The 17,456-nt window shown below is 43.9% G+C and overlaps 1 protein-coding gene across 1 annotated transcript in view; it reads left to right on the top strand.

Moving 5' to 3' along the window:
- The window catches only part of LOC126236341 (ATP-binding cassette sub-family C member 4-like), a 229,687-nt gene that overhangs the window by 105,443 nt on the left and 106,788 nt on the right, over positions 1 to 17,456 (top strand). The window contains exons 7-9 of the mRNA XM_049945567.1: positions 1,223 to 1,379; positions 10,489 to 10,627; positions 10,707 to 10,817. Coding sequence (XP_049801524.1) covers positions 1,223 to 1,379; positions 10,489 to 10,627; positions 10,707 to 10,817 — 407 coding nt within the window. The remainder of the gene's footprint in view (positions 1 to 1,222; positions 1,380 to 10,488; positions 10,628 to 10,706; positions 10,818 to 17,456) is intronic.

The raw sequence follows: 17,456 nt of genomic DNA, 5'->3' as shown, positions 1-17,456 counted from the left end.
AAATTTGATATGTAACGTATCACCGGACACCTAATAATGGTAATTAACTAATGCGTACCCGAGAAATATGACTTCCTTTGAATAAAACGTGGAGTAGTAAGCTTTACGATGGTTTAGTAGCAATTTGACATTTCCACTCTTTAGTCTTCTAGGGTTAATTTCACGCAATAGTTGTTGACGTTTATATACATTAGACAGCCGGGCGGTGTGGCCGAGCGGTTCTAGGCGCTTCAGTCTGGAACCGCGCGACCGCTACGGTCGCAGGTTCGAATTCTGCCTCGGACATGGATGTGTGTGATGTCCTTAGGTTAGTTAGGTTTAAGTAGTTCTAAGTTCTAGGGGACTGAAGACCTCAGCTGTTAAGTCCTATAGTGCTCAGAGCCATTTTTTTTATACATTAGAGGCATGCAGTGCAATATCATCAGTAAAACGGAGGTGGTTCACTTATTGGTCAAATAATACGCAAGCTCGCAATTCTGTTCCAATTTAGGGATCTGGAAACTTCCTTTGGTGTCAGCTAGAAAAGATTTCATGATGTGAAAACTCCTTACCTCATAATTCTTTCAGCTCTACGTATCTCATTATCCTTACGAAGTGTAATATGGGTGCTAACACATACCTTTCGCTGTACTGACGCGCATTCACTCATTGCCGTTTTTTATCTTGTGGTGTTAGTACAGGTTCAGTTGAAATCGAGTAAAAAGCTTTCTCAGAACCAAAAAGTCCTAGATAAAGTGGCAGCTTAAATTTCATTCACGGCTTGCGAATGGTTCGTTGTGCCATATGCGCTTCTGCCATTTGTGGACAGCAAGTGTAGTATTGAGCAAACATGAACAGATATGAAGAATTATTCTGTACTAGAAGTATTTATGAAAACGTAACAGACATATCAGGATTCAAAATCTCGAAAACATTCTTCTAAAGTGTCACTGGCGTGTTTCTTCAAAATTAGTGTCATTTATTATTGAAGTGTATGTTTTGCTCATGAAGATTACTTTTATTCTATGGGTATTTCAGTCATGAAATTGTTGATGGTTCTGTTAGCTTGCTTCCATCTGTCGTGACTCACAAACCTAGAATAGCTTACTAAGCTGAAGGCCTCCTTTTAACGCGAATAAATTCCTCTTAAGAAAATACAATATTTTTGTTCATTTTTAAATACTTATTTCTACACCAGGAAACTGCAGAAAAACCAGTGATATCAGATACTTTTTATTTACAGTTTACACAGGGAAGCTCTTTGCACGATTTCGCAACAAAATCGCCCGAAGAACCGACGAGAGGATGAGGATGATGAACGAGATTGTGCAAGGCATCCAGGTGATCAAGATGTACGCCTGGGAGAAGCCCTTCGCAGAGCTCGTGGCTGCGGCGAGGAAGTAAGTGAAGGAACTTGTAAATGTTGGCGCTAGACAACTTTGGTCAGGAGCCGTGAAAACAGACCTTTGCGTTATTTGTTTCAATGGGAGTGACTCTAACCGAAGTTGGTCATTTGACACATCGATGACAAAACGCAGATCGCTTTCAGTTTTTTCATCTTTTCGCATTACATGCCAATGCGAAGTCACTTGTCTTTAACCTTGCCATTGTTTTGTGTGTTCATTTCCCAAAAGTCTCCGTTTTTCCTTCATCCCCAAGCACCTGTTCGCAAATAGATCCCGGTATGTAGACAGACGGAAGCGTGAGTTCTACAGGGTATTTCACAATTCATGTTACACACTTGTAGAGGTTGTATAGGGGACATTGCAGATCAAGTTTTACGTAGGAACCCATGTCCGGTAACGTCATTCAACGACGCTACAGAGCGTCAACGTTACCTGAGATTATGGTTTAACGTCCCGTCGACAATGAGGTCAGTAGAGACGGAGCACAAGCTCGGATTAGGGAAGGATGCGGAAGGAAATCGGCTGTGCCCTTTCACAGGAACCATCCCGACATTTGCCTGAAGCGATTTAGGGAGTCCAGTGTGCTAACCACTGCGCCACCTCGCTCTATGTCAACGTTACAAGCTTTGACACACATATATATATATATATACACGATGACGGAGAAGAATAAATTTATCAGTTTGAGGCAAGAGACCCTTTACCGGAAGTGAACCAATCGAAAGTTAAAAACGAAAACCGTTCTGATATCTCTGACAGTGGAATACATGCACTGGTACTGTTGTTGCTACCATTGTAGGGTACCCAACTTTCACCGGTGGTAGTTTGGGCCAAAACAAGGAAAAATGCCAGTATACAACGACTCTAAAATGCATACCTGAGGAGCTATGAGCACTTTTTCATCTTTACTACCGTGAAACATATCCCCTCTACTGAAAACAAAAATGCTCATAGTTCTTGAGGTATCCGTTTAAGAGCCCATGTTTACTTGGCATTTTTTTCTTGTTTTGACACATACTACAACCTCAAGTTGTCTACCCTAAACTGTTAGCAATAACAGTACCAGTGCACGTATTCCACTATCAGAGGTATCAGAACGGTTTCGCTTGTAACTTTCGACTCGCTCGGGACCCTTATCTCAAATTGATAGATTTATCCTTCTCCTTCATCTCAGAAGGTTTGAAACATCATCACGAAATCACCCTGTATGTATACATACATATACAGGCGCCTGCGCCTGTAACTTTGACGCTCTGTAGCGTCATTGGATGACGTTGCCAGATATAGGTTCTTGCGTAAAACTTAATCTAAGCCCCCTCTACAATCTCTAGAAGTGAGTAACATGAATTGTGAAACATTTTGTATTTTAACGTTAATAAAAATGCAATGAAAATATGGCTACAAGTGATTGAATGAACGGATTGTCTTATATTAGTAACCACCAATACATGAATAATTAAGATTGCCAAACTGAACCTGACATCTGAGTATTCAGTGTGATGTAACTTTGCTGAGCTGCACAATGAGGCTGCTGGCGGTGCACCAAGCGACAAACCTTCTCTGAAGTGGCGCTGCGAACGGCATATACGCCCCAAGCCTCCATGTCATACCACGAAGATTGTCCCTGTGGTTTCTCCGGGGTTATAAGGGACGAGGCACAAAGAAAGCAGCAGGACAAATTGACTTCTGTGTGCCCTCCATGTTCGGCTGTTAACCACCAGCTGTCCTTACGACGACAGAGTTCACGATGGACTTGGTTTATCTGCTGGATGTGTTCTGATTTGGTCTCGTATTACTCTGGATACTTAGCTTTAAACACTGGACGGTTACGATTTCCGACGCGTGAGTCAGTACTTCCTCCTTGCGAACGTCGTACAAATACATGGTGCGATATTTACAACAGAACACTTCCAGTATGAAATTTTCACTCTGCAGAGGAGTGTGCGCTGATATAAAACTTCCAGGCAGATTAAAACTGTGTGGCGGACCGAGACTCCAACTCGGGGCGTTTGCCTTTCGCGGGCAAGTGCTCTACCAACTTGCCAACAAGAGCACTTGCCCGCGAAAGACGAAGGTCCCGAGTTCGAGTCTCGGTCCGGCATATTGTCTTAATCTGCCAGGAAGTTTCAACACAACACTTCTGTTTTCAGCAGTTCTATGATTTGTAGCATGGAGAGTCAGATGGTATTGATAATTTCCTACGGTACGACCAGCCACGCTCATTGTAAGAGAATGCACCAAACACGAACAGTTTGATATAGGTTTGCTACCAATTGGTTCAGTCAGCACAAGAGTGTTATAGAAAAGTTCCCAGAGCTTAGAGTGGAATCTTTGGAGGAAAATAGATGATCTTTTCATGAAATACTTTTGAGGATGTGTAAAGCACCAGAATTTGCAAAACAATTCTAGTGCCTCTGGTTCATCTTACATAAAGATCGAAAGGATAAAATATGGGAAATTAAGGCTTGTACAGAGACATACAGGTAATCATTTTTCCCACGCTAAGTTTGTGAGTGGCACGGGCCAAGGAACGGCTAGCAGTGGTGTAATGTAAGCTCCGCCATGCACTGTGTAGTGGCGTGCGGAGTATGTATGCAGATGTAATGAATATATATGTGTAGATACTTTTATGTCGGCTATCTTAAAATGTACACACGTCAGTTTGTTGGTAGTGTTTTTTTCTGTAACGAGCAACCTTCCCACAAACACGTCACAAACTTTACGACCTGATGTTTTTTGCTTCTCCTTAATGCACCACTAAGTGGGTTACATCTGTCAGTACAGACTAACCGTTTCGCATCCACGCGCCCACGCTACAATACCTGAGATGCTGCCCAGGGGAAATAAGAATTAATGGCTTGCTCTTGCCACATGAACACTCTGCCAGTCACTTTATTGAGACTTTGCTGGAGGATCAAGACATGCAACAGTATTCCACATATGTACGTTGAGCGCCAAGCCATGCCAAAGTATTGTTCAGGCTTCCCGTTAAAGCACTGCATCCGTATGGCGAAGCCGCCTGGACGATGCTTGTTCCCCGTCTCTCGCTTTTTACGTGACTCGACTTCACTGGGCTGGCAGTTCCCCCACTCGCCTTGTGACAGTAATAACTCTCAGCTGCGACCCCGGCACCTGACTAAGATAACGTGGCAGTTAGCTACACCACAACGCAGCACAATGTGTGAAGGTGAGATAGCTCATCGCGCAGGCGCATTCTACCTCTCGCAATTTCTGCTCGAATGGGCACAGCTGACAAAGAACCACTTGAGTGAGAGGTCTCAAAAAGGCCAATGGCGTTACGGCATTCGACGCCCCACATATTGTCTACCATGCAACCACAATATTGGCTACTAATGGCAACAGGGAGCGGGACTGGGGGTATCCAATGCTGAGCACAGCATGAGGCTACGGAGCGTAGTTGATCTGCTTTGTCGTCGAATAACTCACAACGATGCTAGAGAGCCAGTGGTGTTAACACAAAGCAGAGCTATGGCAACGATAAACAAACCAGACTCTGCATTATAGACACATAAAAAAAAGTTTTGCATCACCTCGGTTCTGAGAGTTCCGGAACCTGTTCAGAAATTTGTAATAGACATCAACATGAACATCATTTCCACCCTTTTTATTGCTTATGAAAACCACACATTGCATGTTGTACCACCATACAGCGAGACCTTCAAAGGTGGTGCTCCAGATTGCTATACACACCGATACCTCTAATACCCAGTAGCACGTCCTCTTGCATTGATGCATGCCTGTATTCGTTGTAGCATACTATCCACACGTTTATCAAGGTACTGTTGGTCCAGATTGTCCCACACCTCAACGGCGATTTGGCGTAGATCCCTCAGAGTGGTTGGTGGGTCACGTAGTCCATAGTAGTCCTTTCCAATCTATCTCAGGCATGTTCGATAGGGTTCATGTCTGGAGATCATGCTGGTCACTCTAGTCAAGCGATGTCGTTATCCTGAAGGAACTCATTCGCAAGATGTGCACGACGGGGGCGCGAATTGTCTTCCATGAAGACGAACGCCTCGCCAATAAGCTGCCTATATGGTTGCTCTATCGGTCGGAGGATGACACTCACGTATCGTACAGCCGTTACGGCGCCTCCTATGACCACCAGCGGCGTACGTCGGCCCCACATAATGTCACCCCAAAAGAGCAGGGAACCTCCACCTTGCTGCACTCGTTGGAGAGTGTGTTCAGCCTTATAGGGTTGCCTCCAAACACGACGATTGTATGGTTCAGGGCATATGTGACACTCATCGGTGAGGAGAACGTGATGCCAATCTTGAGCGGTTCATTCGGCATGTTGTTGGGCTCATCTGTACCGCGCTTCATGATGTCGTGGTTGTAAAGATGAACCTCGCCATGGACGTCGGGAATGAAATTGTGCATCATGCAGCCTATTGCGCTCAGTTTGAGTCGTAACACGACGTCCTGTGGCTGCACGGAAAGCACTATTCAACATGGTGGCATTGCTGTCAGGATTCCTCCAAGCCATAACCCGTAGGTAGCGGTCATCCACTGCAGTAGTAGGCCTTGGGTGGCCTGTCATCGACAGTTCCTGTCTCTCTGTATCTCCTCCATGTAAGAAGAACATCGCTTTGGTTCAGTACAATACGCCTGGACACTTCTCTTGTTGAGAGCTCTTCCTGGCACAAAGTAACAATGCGGACGCGATCGAACCGCGGTAGCGACCGTCTAGCGATGGTTGACAACACGAGCCATGTACCTCCTTCGTGGTAGAATGACTGGAAGTGATCGGCTGTCGGACCCCCTCCGTCTAATAAGCGCTGCCCATGCATGGTTGTTTATACCTTTTGGCGGGTTTAATGACATCTCTGAAGAGTCAAATCGACCGAGTCTGTGATACAATATCCACAGTCAACGTCTGTCTTCAGGAGTTCTGGGAACCGGGCTGATTCCAAACTTTTTTGATGAGTGTATCTACAAAAACAGTTGCTGAAGTTGACGTTTCGTCAGAAAGGAAGCCAAGGAATTTCACAGACTGAGAAAGGGCTGGCAGATGAAATAGTAGGCTTTCTGCAATAAGTGTTGGTGGAATGTGTGGTGTCGTATACGTTCCACTGAGCAGACAACGCACGTGAGGAGCACAATGACGACGATAATTGTTTATCAAGTGAAACTGATATTGAAACAAGTGTCGAGCCCTATAGTTCACCATCCTTATCATACAGAGTGCCACGAATCTCGTCTCCAGTGAAACGTAGTGAAGGGCAATCGTTGTTTAAATGGTTCAAATGGCTCTGAGCACTATGGGACTTAACAGCTATGGTCATCAGTCCCCTAGAACTTAGAACTACTTAAACCTAACTAACCTAAGGACATCACACACATCCATGCCCGGGGCAGGATTCGAACCTGCGACCGTAGCAGTCGCGCGACTCCGGACTGAGCGCCTAGAACCGCTAGACCACCGCGGCCGGCAATCGTTGTCTAAGTAGCGGGCACTAAACATAATTACGTACCTGGAAGGTTATCAGCAGCATACTAAAAAACAATTGCGAACAGATTTCGAATAAGTCCACAGCAATATCACCGTGTAGTGCATAAGAAAAACTACGAATATTCAAGGGAGGACAAGGCGCACTTGTTACAAAAGCTGGTGTTCGGCCGTTTCAACGATGCTGGTTACAATTTACAGGATGTGCATGATAGTGACCGGCTATGTTATGCACATCAAATTGCGCGCGACGTAGATTAAAATGATATTGAGGGATCAGTGGATGATTCCATAACTTCAGACAGTGCTACAGAATTGGAAGAAGTAAGATAACGAAATTTCAAACAAAGCGTCAACTTGACGGTGCAAGGCAAACTCCGGAATCGGTCCGAAAATTTGTAGATGAAACGAAGAAACTTATCACAGCGTTCAGAAAGGATTTTGTTTTCAGCTGCGACCAATCTGGATTTAAGGAGGACATGCATATGGAAGGAACCTCAGAAATTGAAGGTGCCAAGAGAATTGTATCAAAATCAACTAGCTTCAATGCCTTAACGTATTCGCATACAATTATGCCGACTGTTAATGTGGATGATTAATTGGCTGAAAAGTTATTTACTGTGCTGCGAGAAATTGGAGGCGCTCTGCATCTTATTATTCTTTCTCGTGTGCGTGATCTTGCAAGGGGAGTAGGAAATATTTACATAACAGCAAGCAAGAGTGGGAAAATTGGCGTAAGAGAACTACAACTATGGTGTGAGCACAGGTTTTGGCCAATAACTGGTCCAAATAACGGTGTATTTGCTTGATTCTTGGTCTGTGATTAAAAATCATACTCTTTTAGAGCAAACTATTCCTTCTGAAAAGTGTGTGACATTGCAATTCATATCACCTGGAACCACGGTACCAATTCAGCCTCTGGAGATCGTTTCTTACCTGCCTATACAACACATTATCGCACTATGTGCAGCTACGCCTTGAATGATAGCCAGTTTCACGATAAGCTCCACGACGGATTGTTTCGCATTCGGTTGTATGCCATCAAGTTCCATCAGTTCTCGCCCTCCCCTTACACTGGTATGATTCAATATGCATTCCTTAAGAGTGGATACATGGCTGAAAGTCCTGCATGCTTCGTAACTCCCAAGAGTTCGCCTTCGATCTTGATGGTGCATTTTTAATTCGGTATCCATGGTAAAAGATAATTGTTTGTATTAAAATTTCTTGGGTGCCGACGATGTCCATTTTGTGAAGTGTAATTCTCATTTTATAGCGCCCTGTTGATGCACGTGATTAGTCATTAGCAACCAATATTTTTCCTATCATAACTGTTAACACAACACTTTCAAATGAGCGTTACTAAAGACTGAACTTGTGACGTCGCACTCAAGGGGTGCTTTGCAATGGCTGGGTGGCAGCTTGAGGTCAGCTCTTTAAGGAGGTGTTCTCGAGGATGGTGCTCTGCCTTCGACTTCCGGGCACTGTCCGCCCATCGTCTTAAATACGGTACCGGCAGAAGAACACGTAACAGTCTATTTGTGAACACGTGAGACGGCTAAAGCAAGTAGACCCACGCTGGCTCCTCCTCCTAGTGGGTATTTGGCTGCCGCCTGTCGGTGAGCCGACTGCTTCTGGTCTTCAAAAAATGGCTCTGAGCACTATGGGACTCAACTGCTGAGGTCATGAGTCCCCTAGAACTTAGAACTAGTTAAACCTAACTAACCTAAGGACATTACACACATCTATCCCCGAGGCAGGATTCGAACCTGCGACCGTAGCGGCTTCTGGTCTCAGCGGCGGCACTCAGAGTTGCCCGTGATTACAGTATATGCCAATATTCCTGTTGTCGTCCGGAAGTACTAGTATTTTGGTTCTCGCTGACGTGTCCCCTACGATCCCGGTTTTCTACTACCTACAACATTGTCGTGTCATGCTGTAGGGCTATGAGCTCCGTCACAGCAACTTCTTTACCACACTCTCCGCAAAAAATACTGAGTGGAAAGAACAACTCTAAAAAGGAAGACATCCAACCATCTAAGCCGTATGGCTTCATTAATATGAGTATATAACGAAGTAGAAAAATGTTTGCATGATGCAACAAGTCGATCTACCCCTCCTTCTAACGTTTTGAATTCCCCATCTACACTACAGGACTCAGTAAGGGTTAATCTCAAAGTTAAAATGGCTCCCATTCTGTAATTTAATGTGAACGGTTATAATACACATTTGGAGGAATCAAAAATGCTAGTAAGAGCAAAGCTTTCAGGACACGCACTTAAAGACCACGGATAAACTTGTGTTGCGAGGATTTGTCCTGCGTAGGAATGATTAGCTAAGTGGTGAATGAACAAAGAGCGGTGTAGCTATGTTCACCAATGAAACATTCCACTACTTGCACATCGCACTCACCATTGAGTTGCATGTGGAGGAGTCTTATAGTCTTATAGTCGTCTTATAGTGTACTCTGTGTACATCCCACCGCGGAACCCTCCTGACAGCAAAGCACTTACTGATTTCCTTAGATAACTGCTCTACCCGTTGCTATTAGTCGGTGCATCAATGTACACAATGTGCTCTGGGACTCCTCTACCGTCCATCCCAGCGGTCGACTGACTGGGAGGCTGGCAGTGTCAAGAGGAGGTGTGCCTACTTAATGTGGGTCGTTCTCCGCTGCAGATCTGTCTCTGTGCTCCCTGCCTTCGCAGACACCGTAACGTGGTAACCGGTGAACAGTCTACATCCAGTTGACCACTTTCCAAAGAGGCTTCATCTAGGTGAGACATCTACGCTCAATGGAAGGTCACCAAACTGGATGATCACCAGAGCGAAGTGGCCGTTACACAGCCAACTGTCCGTTTCCAACACCGTGACAGCACGCACGAGTGCGTGGGTCACATCGCAAGAAGAAAAGACGTCCCCTGGTGGAACGAGCTGCATTGTATATGTTTAGGAAAAGAGAAAGTGGAAACAATCTTGCAACCTTTTGGCAAGCGAGGGCTAAAACTAGGCGAATCATAAAGAAGAGAAAACGGAGTGCGTGGGGAGAAATTGTAACATCCCTTAACCGTGCCTCATGAGCAATGGAGGTATGGGCATAAAAGTCTAGGCTAAACATCTGCCATATTAAACAATGGTATTCTCCAAACAGCACCTAGACGATGGCGAGAAACTTCTTTTATTTGACTTCCAACTGTTACATAAATTATCATTTCTGCCAGCATAGGGAACGTCAGGAAAAACACAGATTAGAGTTCTCTTCCAACAATTCGAAGTAATATAAATATCCTTTCTCCATGTGGGAACTATAATTTACACAGGACTCGATAGTTTTCACTATAAGACGCAACGACGCCTAAACGTTGAGGCTCAAAAAGTCCTCCTATGACTGTTCAATACGATCACTTATTTTTCACTGGAGCCCTGTCAAGTAGCGCAAGTTGAATTATAACCATCTCATATTGCAGAACTAAGGATCAGAAACACAGAGGAAAAACATGGCGTCACCTACGTGCACTTACAATGTTTTCCCGGAAGATGCGCCAACACCCAAGTGCTGAAATTTTTCTAAGTCTATCTTATCTATTAACACAACTAGGAGAAAGATTTCAATTGTACGCGTTCTGTTTTCAGGTCTGAATTTCGCAGACTGCTGCAGGCAGCCTACCTCAAGGGCCTGCTGGTGGCGTCCGCCGTGTTCATGGAGAGATCCTCTCTTCTCGTGACGCTGCTGGCGCATTACCTGGCTGGCCAAGTCGCCGGTCCTGAGAAGGTACGAGTGGTCCGCCTTGCATCTGGCCTCGTTCCTCTTCCATATACCAAACGAGAACACAATTTTGTTCTTGTTTCAGATATTCGCGATGGCCCAGTTCTTCAATATTCTCAATCTTTGTCTGGCGACTATGTTCCCCTGGGCAATATCCAGTCTGCAGGAGGCTAAAGTATCCTTTCAGCGCATAGAGGTACGTAGCAGACTCTCAGACATCAAACGACAAAACAATTTACATTTTACTGACGTCAGTTTGGCCACGAGAAAGAAACATTAAATACATCTCTGTTTTGATGCATGTTCTTATGTGCACGTGTGATACGAACGCGCAATCTACACACATTGCCAAGTTCGTCGTCAGCGGATCATCGAAGGAATGCCAATAACAATAACCAGAAATGTAAGTCTACAGCAAGGTAGATTTTTAGATAATAGCTAGGCACGATTGGAAGTAGCTCATACGGCGTACTATCCACACCTCTGGTGTAACGCCTCCCTCCTAAACACTAACTCTTCCGAACGTTTACCATTATCGTCCAGTGGTTGCGATATTAAACTGATGTTATGACGGTTGTGTTCGGATTCGATGAAGACCAGTTGAATGCACATCTCCGGAATTTCGTTCGCTAACAGACGATAGGTGTATTAGCTGTATGACAGTGTTGGCTATTAATCACGTCGACAATTCCAATGGAAAGGATACATTACTTAAAGTGGTAGATTAAAATGTACATAGAACTGGGTTGCTAACCCATATCCTTGGCTTTCGCGGGAAATGCTCTTACACGCTGAGCTACCTCAGGTAAGGTCGAGGTCCTCCATCACAGCTTTAATGCCGCCACGACATCTCTCCTACTCTACAAACTTCACAGAAGCTCTCCTGCGTACCTTGTTGGACTAGCAGTCCGGAAGAAGGAATATTCTGGGGACGTGGCGTAACTGTAGCCTAACGATTGTTCGTAGTACGTATCTTTCACTCTGAAAATGAGTGTGCGCTGATTTCAAAGTTACTGGCACATTAAAACTTTGTTGCGGAGTAGATATCGAACCTAGAAATTTACCTCAAGAAATATTGGCATCGTTTCCACAGCCTATCAAAACACATCCTGAATATCTCAACTTACATCGCCTGCACTCGAGTCTTCATTGTCGAAAGAAATTCACTTAAAATTGCTATTCTAGACAAACATTACCTCAGTTTTACTCATAAAGCTAGGCTTCGGTTTGAAAGTAGATCAGTTACGATACGACATAATTGTTTGACTACTTGATCTCGCTCTAGGACTAACTATGGGAATTGTAGTAGACTTACCGCATTATACTGCTACCTTCAGTCTTCTCTACAATCTCTTTTGAAACGTGTAAGCGTTGATATGTTCGATTTACTGTCCGAATGGCGCCATTAAACTGATCTAGATCTTTTTCTGCCTTTCTCACACGTTGTTTAGATATATTTCCCATGTCAGCAGTTCAGGACCGAATGACTACAACATCTTTCGTGACGTTAGTACTTACATATTACACAGTACGCGTTAATTATATGTTTTAGTTGAACCACAACTTTCTTACGTGTGGAAGATTCAACTAGATATTGTCGTCTTTCAATTAAAATTTTAGTGGATTTCTATCAGTTCCACCGAACACTCTTCCCATTTTTCGACTATTGTCATTATAATAGCGTCGTTGTCATTAGTACATATCTCTGACACTTGATAAAATCGAGCCTGTAGCCAGGAAACCTAAAATCTATCCTTCGCTTATGTGCTTCAGTAACGCGTAATAGTTGTTTCTCGCACGTACGTGATAACCCATATTGTTTCACAATAATGTTGGTCTTTTCCGCAGGCAATGTATGGATAACTTACGGCGCCTATACGAGGCTAAATAAAACAACCTCCTATTGCTTTTATGGATAGTGTATTTCACGTCATCGAATTTAGATTGTCTTTAAATTTATCAAAGGGGTCTGAAACTGACAAAAGCATCTGATTATTAATCTAAGTCTCTTATTATTCTCCTTATAAGTCCCTAGATGGATTCTGTTTGGATGTCGGAATACCTTACTTTTCCAGTAAACACATCCGTTCTGGGAAGTTTATCCGCACAGCGTATGTTCTGTTTTGGTTATGTACTTCCGCACGCCAGTGATAACACATGGTGATTTAGTCATATAGAACAGTACCGCGGCGTCACATATGGCTTATCTCGTGGAAAAATATTTACGATAGCAATCAGCGAAGTGTCTCGCTAGATATCTTGATCCGAAACCGGTACAGCCTGTCTGCAGTTGTGACGGGAGGCGTACAAAATGAAGAAGTCGATATTCTTGCTAAGAAAATCACTAGATTCGGAACATCAATTGATCTCACACGTTCCCCTTCTGTATTGTACCGCCTGGCACACAGAAAGCCTTTCAACAATGGTAAGAGGACTAGAAGGCGTCTTAGTTCTTCAGCCTGTTATTCCATGTAGACCCGGCTCTCACGGTTTTCACCTACCGAGATGGCTGATATCCGCTTTCTGACGCGTAAGATTTATCCACTGAAGTTTTGCAATGCAGCTTCTGTGCACTGTAATTAACCCAATCCCATTCTGTGACTTCACTAACACAATAGAAGGTGACATAAATCGCGTCCTCTTTTCATGTGCAACATAGGAGCGCCACAGACAATCGTTTTTGCAGGAGTAACATCGTCTGCACGTAGAGTTTCCCACGAGAACCATCATTATCCTTTCCTTGAGTAATTCCATATACGTATAATAAAAAGAGCTTGCTACATTTATACAGGCTGCCAAGAGACTTTTGTAGTAATAACGCAGCACTGGGAGCTAGGTTAACAGTCGTTTTATGTTAAAATGTATTTTATATGTATAGTTATTTCAACTTATACCTTGTACATTTTTATCGGTAACGTGCCTACTCTTTTCGTTTTATTTGTTCAGTTTGTTGTGCCACAGCAAATAACTCTGTTAAACAACTTTCTACGATTCAACACAGGGTGTCAAACATATTTATTAAAGATGTATTTATATACTTATATTTATGCCATAACTCTATCGTTTATCGTTAATAGTGGTATATTGTTCCTCTGTCTTTTCATTTGACTTACCAAAATCTATTGTTCAATATTTTATTTGAATGCCTAACAGCAGGTGCCGAAAACCCTTTGTTAAACGCGTATCTGTATGTTCTCATATTATGTCATCAATTTAAGTTTAATACCGTACGCTAATTTATACCTATTAACTGGCTGAGCGGTTGTTAGTGCAACTCACCTCCTAGTCTACACTGTGCTAGCGTCCTTATCTCCACATACCTGTTACATCCACCTGAACCTGTTTACTACCATAGTCTCCCTCAACAACTTGTAATATCCCCTCTCCCTTCTCTGTCTTGTCTTTATTGCCGAAATGATGCCTCAGGATGCGTCCTAGCGACGTGTCCGGGTTGAGAGGTGGACATGTCACCCTAATTCATTAAATAAATCCGTATTAGTTATGCTAATACACTCAACCCTCCCTTTAATTACCACAGTCCCTATCATGCAACAGACAATTTAGGGAGAAAGTTATGATATGGTCTTGTTTGTGGTCAGTTTAAGAGTTGTGCCCTGACATAACTCTGTTTATGATAATTTAATAGGTGATCACTCATATCTGACGAAGGGCACCGATAATAAAGGTGAAATTCAACTACTAAAGAACATAAAAATATTAGTATTACAAAGTGATATATTGCGAGAATTCCTAAAATATTACAAGAGACATATATTGAATGGAACATAAATAAGAACTGTGTAACTTCGGTAATGAGATGCTGTCTATTCACATACAGGAGCGAGATCAACTATCATGTTACAGAGCCCTAAAACTTTGAGAGTGGGTAAACTTTAACTCGTTACTGCTAACTATAACGAACAATATCAATCTGGAATGGGAGCCCTTGATACACATCACACATGCAACTCGTGGCTGTGTATAGCGACAAGGCGACAGCGAAAGCTGGCAGGGGTCAAATTAATTAGACTACACCGAGTAACCAGAGGGTTGGCAAAGACGTAATTATGAAAGCGCGGTAAGGCGCAGACAAACGAAAACATTGTCTCATTCAATTTGTTGTACAGTTTTTTGTTTTAGATAGACACGGTCAGACTCTCTCGTATGTAGAAGGACGATGAGGATGTGCGATTTTAGAGTTGAAGTATTGCGATCTCGATGTATTATATGTGTGAGTGAATTACAAGGTGTACAACTTTGCTTCCGCCGTTTTTTCCCCAACATTTGAGGTTTTAATTAAACAAATGGGTTACACATGTATCATTCAAAGTATTTTCCATCGCTGGCCACCACTTTTTCCCATCTTTCGGACAGTGTACGAAACCCGCGTCGAAAAAATTGTTCATCTTTGGAAGCGATCCACGAGTCGATCCAATTTGTGACTTCTTCATGAGATCGGAAGTGTTGGTTAGTCAGGCCATGCGCCATTGATCTAAACAGGTGATAGTCAGAGGGAACAATGTCTGGAGAATACGGCGGGAGGGGTAGAACTTCCCGTTTTAACGTTTCCAAGTACGTTTTGATCTCTTTTGCAACGTGGGGTCGAGCGTCGTCGTGCTGCAAAATCACTTTGTCATGCCTCTCGCTGTACTGCGGCCGTTTGTCTTTTAATGCTCTGCTCAAACGCATTAATTGCGTTCGACAACGAGCACATGTGATTGTTTCACTTGGTTTTAAAACCTCATAGTACACGACGCCGAGCTGGTCTGACCAAATGCAGAGCATGGTCTTGGAGGAGTGAATATTCGGTTTGGCCGTCGACGTGGAAGCAAGGCCGGGATATACCCATGATTTTTTGCGTTTAGGGTTATCGTAATGGGCCCATTTTTCGTCTCCAGCCACAATGCGATGCAGAAATCCCTTCCGTTTTTGCCTCTGAAGCAACTGTTCACAAACACACAAACACCATTCAACGTCGCTTGGTTTCAGCTCACACGGGACGCAAGTTCCTCCTTTCTGAATCATGCCCATAGCCTTGAGACGTTTTGAAATGGCTTGCTGTGTCACTCCCACTAATCGTGCCGATTCTTCTTGACTTTGACGCCAGTCTTCACTCAGCAGTGTTTCCAACTCCGCATCTTCGAAAACATTCTCTCTTCCACCACTACGCCGGTCTACGACGTTAAAATCACCGTTCTTGAAGCGTTCAAACCACTCACGACGCGTTCTTTCACTAATTGCGTCCTTACTATATGTACTTGAGAGCATTCGATGAGACTCATCCACTGTTTTCTTCATATTGAAACAAAACAGTAACACCTCCCGCAAATGAAGAGAATTAGGCTCGTAAACTGACATTTTCAATCAAGAACAACTTTATGATGCAGACACAAATCGACTAATGTTTGAATGAGTTTATGTTGGCCGAGGTCTAAGCTAACTGCCAAACGTCTGCGATCTGTTTCTTTCGCCGCTACTTACCGTTGTCACCAACTATCGGCAAACGGCGGAAGCAAAGGTGTACACATTGTAAATAATGTTAAAAAACCGAATCAAGCATTTTATTTATTGAACTCAGGAGAATTTTCGTGATCACGACAAGCGTCGCCTGCAGCTTCAACTAGGTCAGCGAAGTCCGATCGCCAAGAAAAATAAGATAAGCAGAGACATTTTAACAACGCAACCATATTCATATTAATTTTTTAAAATTCTACGAGCATTCAGCTCGGAGCACAGGGATGATGTTACAGCTGCTGTCAGTGGCGGCCTGTGCCCGTGGATAAAGACCCGACTGAAACAGTGCGGGCGAGAAACGACAAACAGTACCAACTGTTGTCACCAAGTGGTAACTGACAAGGCTCGGCCTGGACTAATGTGACAGTAATACTTCTGACTCTTGTGATCACCTTGACTCTCGCTGGCCTGAAGTGAAGAACACTAACGTTCTTTCTGTCAGTCCAGAAGTGAATTTCTGCCGAACCCCTCAATTCGCCTTCACGCTGCAAGATTAGTGCCTTGTTCTCACCGTACAGGGAAGTCTCCAATCGCGGGAGGACACAGAAGCGGCTGCCAACCATACTCCTACATTCTGCCACAACTTTCCCTTTCAAACCATTACAACAAATTTTCATTCTATAGCAGGTTGTCCGCAGATTCGGAGTGCGCTCTTTTGCGTCAGCACATGTCATACTGGTCCACCAATCAGAGGGCGTTTTACCCCCCTGAGGACGCAGACATTAAAATTCTCCGAACCGGTGCAGAAAATGCAGCTGTCAGGAGTTGTCTGGTAGGTGAGCGGCAGGACCCAATGCACTAAAACGATTGGCGAGATACCGGCCCCGATGCTGTCCACATCCCACACATCCTGCTTGTCTCGCTACAAATGCCAAAACCATCCGTTACGCCCTGTGGTGCGACAAGCGAGCTATAGTCTGATCTTGTCTTTCAGGTAGCCGTGCCGCAACATATTGTCCAACGTCTAATAAAGCGCGCCGGCTCAATCACCCAGTACTATCTAAAAAAAATCACAGCCCTCATTCCAGATTTCATTACTCCAGTGACCTTTATTGGGCATCACCACTCGTCAACAAGAAAAAGTTGAATGAAGGCAAAAAATGGGGGGGAGGGGGGAACAACCCACGAGAGCTTGACTTCTTTCGTCCTGTCAACTGATCTGTTATTTTACTCAAGTTGTGCCGTACAATTCCATTATCACCAGTTCGACTCAGTATCTCTTCATTAATTAGCAGCCGCTGTGGCCGAGCGGTTCTAGGCGCTTCAGTCCGGAACGGCGCTGCTGCTACGGTCACAGGTTCGAATCCTGACTCGGGCATGG

The sequence above is a fragment of the Schistocerca nitens genome, chromosome 2 (genome assembly GCF_023898315.1).
Source record: "Schistocerca nitens isolate TAMUIC-IGC-003100 chromosome 2, iqSchNite1.1, whole genome shotgun sequence".
Classification (NCBI taxonomy): domain Eukaryota; kingdom Metazoa; phylum Arthropoda; class Insecta; order Orthoptera; family Acrididae; genus Schistocerca; species Schistocerca nitens.
The sequence above is the reverse complement of the archived record's forward strand: the minus strand, read 5'-3'. Positions and strand labels throughout refer to the sequence as shown.